Source organism: Poromitra crassiceps (genome assembly GCF_964638095.1).
Source record: "Poromitra crassiceps genome assembly, contig: HAP1_SCAFFOLD_1312, whole genome shotgun sequence".
Lineage (NCBI taxonomy): Eukaryota > Metazoa > Chordata > Actinopteri > Beryciformes > Melamphaidae > Poromitra > Poromitra crassiceps.
Genome location: NW_028151098.1, coordinates 559 through 5,000, shown reverse-complemented (window position 1 = coordinate 5,000; position 4,442 = coordinate 559). Strand labels below are relative to the sequence as shown.

At 44.2% G+C, this 4,442-nt stretch overlaps 1 protein-coding gene across 1 annotated transcript in view; it reads right to left on the bottom strand.

Moving 5' to 3' along the window:
* Positions 1–1,364, bottom strand: part of LOC310771815 (transcription factor COE1-like) — a gene marked incomplete at both ends in the record, with an annotated part of 22,410 nt that extends 21,046 nt beyond the window's left edge. The window contains one exon of the mRNA XM_083664330.1: positions 1,269–1,364. Coding sequence (XP_083520456.1) covers positions 1,269–1,364 — 96 coding nt within the window. The remainder of the gene's footprint in view (positions 1–1,268) is intronic.
* Positions 1,365–4,442: the final 3,078 nt, after the last annotated feature.

Here is a 4,442-nt window from a genome sequence, read left to right as displayed (position 1 = left end):
TTAAAGTCAGAGTGAAGTTTCTGGTAGCATATGAAACTAGACGACCATGTTGTGTTAACCTATCGGGAAGTTGGCTAAATAACGCTACCAATTTAGGCTCTATTTTGATGAAGGAAAACCCACTTTCAAAGTGTGTGTTGTGTGCTGGTGTATGGACAAATGGGATTATTTTTTCAGAGTCAGCGGTAGGCAGGCCTTGTTTGCGTTTTAAGGCCAGGGGGAGAATAGAGCCCGAGTGTGTAGTGTGTGTGTGTGTGTGTGTGTGTGTGTGTGTGTGTGTGTGTGTGTGTGTGATTGTATGAACAGCGTTCCCACGGTGACAACAGCAGCAAAGCGATTGTTAACACATGTGCAGGAGCCAGGGTGTCGGCCAGGCCACGATGACATCATCACATCATGCCAGCGCCCATTCATTCTTTGATGATGTCACAGCTGTGACAGCCAATCCTGGAAGAGCTCCAAAGGACGGGGACGGGAGCCAATCGCGACAGCTGTTTAACAAGGTCGTGACCCCGCCCACCCAGCATGCCAAGTTCAGAGTCTCGAACCAGGTTTCCTCACACACACGCACGCACACACACGCACACACACACACACATGCACAGATGCACACGCACACAGACTGTGAAAGTCCCTCTATAGGGCTGCAGATGACAGGACTTTGTATCAAAGCATTGCTCATCATTTGTTGCTAATTGTTTCCATCTGGCTCTATAATCTTCTGCTTGACTTCAGCTGATCAACACACACATACACAAAAACACACACACACACACACACACACAGACACAGACACACATACACAAAAACATACACGCACACACACACACACAGAGACACACACACATACACAAAAACACACACGCACACACACACACACACACACACACAAAAACACACACGCACAAGCACACACATACACATACACAAAAACACACACGCACACATACACACACATACACACACAGACACACACGCACACAGAGTTCACAAAGATTTAAAGAAAAACTGCAGGAGAGTTGAAAAACTGCACATATTCTGCTTAGAAATGTAAAAAAGAAGAAGCGAATACTACAATATACCGGTTGTTGATTACTTGACCGCGCACGCGTGTGTGTGTGTGTGTGTGTGTGTGTGTGTGTGTGTATATGTGTGTGTGTGTGTGTGTGTGTGTGTGTGTGTGTGTGTGTGTGTGTGTGTGTGTGTGTGTGTGTGTGTGTGTGTGTGTGTGTGTGTGTGTGTGCTCCCTCACTGAGCTGGGGCAGTACCTTTGGCAGCCTCTCGGGGTCCCCGGGGTGGCGAGGGATGACCTTCTGAAGCCTCTGGAAACCGTAATCTATGGTCGGCTCATTCAGCGCTGTGTGTGTGTGTGTGTGTGTGTGTGTGTGTGTGTGTGTGTGTGCGCGTGTGTGTGTGTGTGTGTGTGTGAGAGAGAGAGAGAGAGAGAGAGAGAGAGGGAGGGGGTGAAAAAGAGATCAAATAGTCGTTATAATCAGTAGTAGTACAAATACATAGATGCCCTATTCAGACAGCAGCTACTAAGATAAGACTAAGTAAGTAAACGTTAGGCTGGTTCAGCACTTTAGTTTCTCATTCCTTTATGTAGAAAGCATCACTGATAACAATGCAATAGCAGTTAAGTGATTTAGTGACGCACACCATTTAGATTTTTTATTTATTTATTATTATACCTTTATTTAACCAGGTGAGTAACCCATTAACCCAGAGGTTCTCAAATGTTTTTCAGCCCAGGACCCCTTACAAGATAGAAAATATACCGGGGACCCCCTGATTCTGATTTGTGATTTTGGGCTAAGCTTAATTGTTTCCATGGTAACATGCTTGACTTTTAAATTGATAGGTTTGTTAGATTAGAATGTAAGACATGAAACATTTTAGATTTAAAGCATACAATGTTTTCGTTGAACTATGAAGCTTTTGCAACAACAAAAAAAGTTTTTATTTTTATTTTCCTGAAAACCTTTCATGGACCCCCTGGTAAAGTGCCACGGACCCCTGGGGGTCCCCGGACCCCCATTTGAGAACCACTGCCTTAACCCACTGAGATGACAGTATCTCTTTTTCGAGGGAGCCCTGGTCAAGATACTGTAGCAGCAATACAGTTTCAACCAGACACTCTATCAAATATTAAAAGCACACATAGGTCAAATCATACAGTTTCAAATCACACAATCAAAAGCCAAAAAGACAGACAGGAACACAAAGCAGCACATAAGGAAGCATTAAAACACAAAAGCAAAACATGAAACACAAAACATGTTTGAAAGCAAACATTAATGGCTCATTTCCACCACATATAACAGCACAGTACAGCTCTACTCGACCTGGCCTTACTCGTCTCTACTTCATATAGTAGATCATTTTTGTATTGTTTCGTTTTCAGACGTCGGTTAAATGCCATCAATAATTGGGTGTACACGCCCAAGCAAAGAACAAAACAACAACAGACCACAAATCATCTTCAAATAAGTTGCACGCACAAGTATGATGCAATGGCGACACCGACAGTGTGAGTGCCTAACCTGAAAATAAACCGTTTTCTCCCACCCCGTAAACTTAGTCCCATATCCAGTCGATTATACAGATTTTGGTTTTAAATGATTAAAAACAAACAAACAAAAAACAAAAACAAACTACAACGACCGCAACGCAGACTTATGCCTCCGCCATTAGTTCATTCTTGAGTCCAAATCGCCATTTGAAGCAAATTGGAAGAAATTCCGTCAAGGCGTTACTGAGATGTTGCGTTACAGAGCTTGGAAATTGGTGTCTGTGAGGTCACAGTGACCTTGAACTTTGACCACCAAAATGTAATCAGTTCATCCTTGAGTCCAAGTGGACGTTTGAGGCAAATTCAAAGAAATTCCATCAAGACATTCCTGAGATATCGCGTTAACAAGCTTGAAAATGGCATTCGAGAGGTCACAGTGACCTTGGCCTTTCTCTAAAATGTCTGAGGAGGCCAATGGTCTCAGTATTCCCAGAGTAGACTGGGCAAAGATAACAGAGTATGACGCTCTGGCTTTCTATGGGAGAACAAATGATCTTTTGAGTGTTGTCTATTTGCCCATAGATGCTATTCTGTGCTCTGATCTAAATTGTAATGTTGCCTCTCACTCTAATGCAGGGGTGTCAGACTCATATTAGGTAGAGGGCCGGATTTGTTCAACTGAGACCTCATGGGGGCCGGATTTTTTTTTTACTAAAATCAATTCAACTCATTTACCCATTTACTTCACAAAAGAAATACTGCTCTTTCCATTTCTCTTGAAACTGCCTGCATTCCGTGTCAACCTTTCTCTTTTTCGACAGCATCTTGTTCAGGGGCGGACTGGGATCATAATTCAGGCCGGGCATTAGATACCAAGCAGGCCAGGCCGATACGGGCCGACGCGCGTGCCGGCGTCCGAAAAATTTGGGCCGTTTAAAGCTCAATTTGGGCCGTTTGAAGCCCAATTTGGGCCGTTTGAAGCCCAATTTGGGCCAAGTCCAATTTTACAATGAGATGCACCTACTTTAACCCTGAATAAAGTAATAAAACCACTAGTAAACCAGTAGGCGGCGCCTGGCCTGCTGTTCAGTGAGTGGCCTGACAGCGGGCACAATTTTTTTTTTTTTTTTTTTTTTGCAGGCCAGGCCAGGCCACCGGGCATTTGCCCGACGTGCCCGATTATGCAGTCCGCGCCTGATCTTGTTGATTCTTTTGTTTTTTGGTAGGTAGCTGAATGTGCGATTCAATTCCAGCGTGGCATCATGGCGGCTTTGTTTACACCTGATGACCTACTGACATACTTCCTTGTAGTGCAGGTTAATTAACTTATGAATGAACTCTTAGCTTGCTTATTAGCCACACGTAGTTCATGATAATGGGGTGCGAATTTAATAATAAAAAAAATAAAATAAATATATATATATATATATATATATATATTCCAAAACATCTCGCGGGCCGGATGAAACCGGCCCGCGGGCCGTATCTCTGACATCCCTGCTCTAATGACTTATGTAAAATGTATGACTGTATTGTGGAAGCTTTGTGTGAGGCAAGTACTCCACTCCTCACCCACCCTAGTGAGGCATGTAACATCAAGCCAGGGTGGAATAAATATGTAGCTGCCCATCATGCAGAAGCCAAGGAGGCTTACAGGTCCTGGGTTCTAGCCGGCAGGCCTAGACAGGGGCAGGAGCTGGAGTTTAAAAAGCTCACCAATGCCAGGTATAAGTATGCAGTCCGCTATATAGGTAAGCATGAGCAGACCATGAGAGCTGACTCTATGGCTGAAAAGCTGCTGGGTAACGATGCCACAGGCTTCTGGAAGGAGGTAAAGGCTCTGAACAGGGCCGGGGCATTGTTACCCTGCACCATAGAGGGAGTCTCTGGTGCTGCTAATATAGCTGAACTGTGGAGGCAACATTACTCT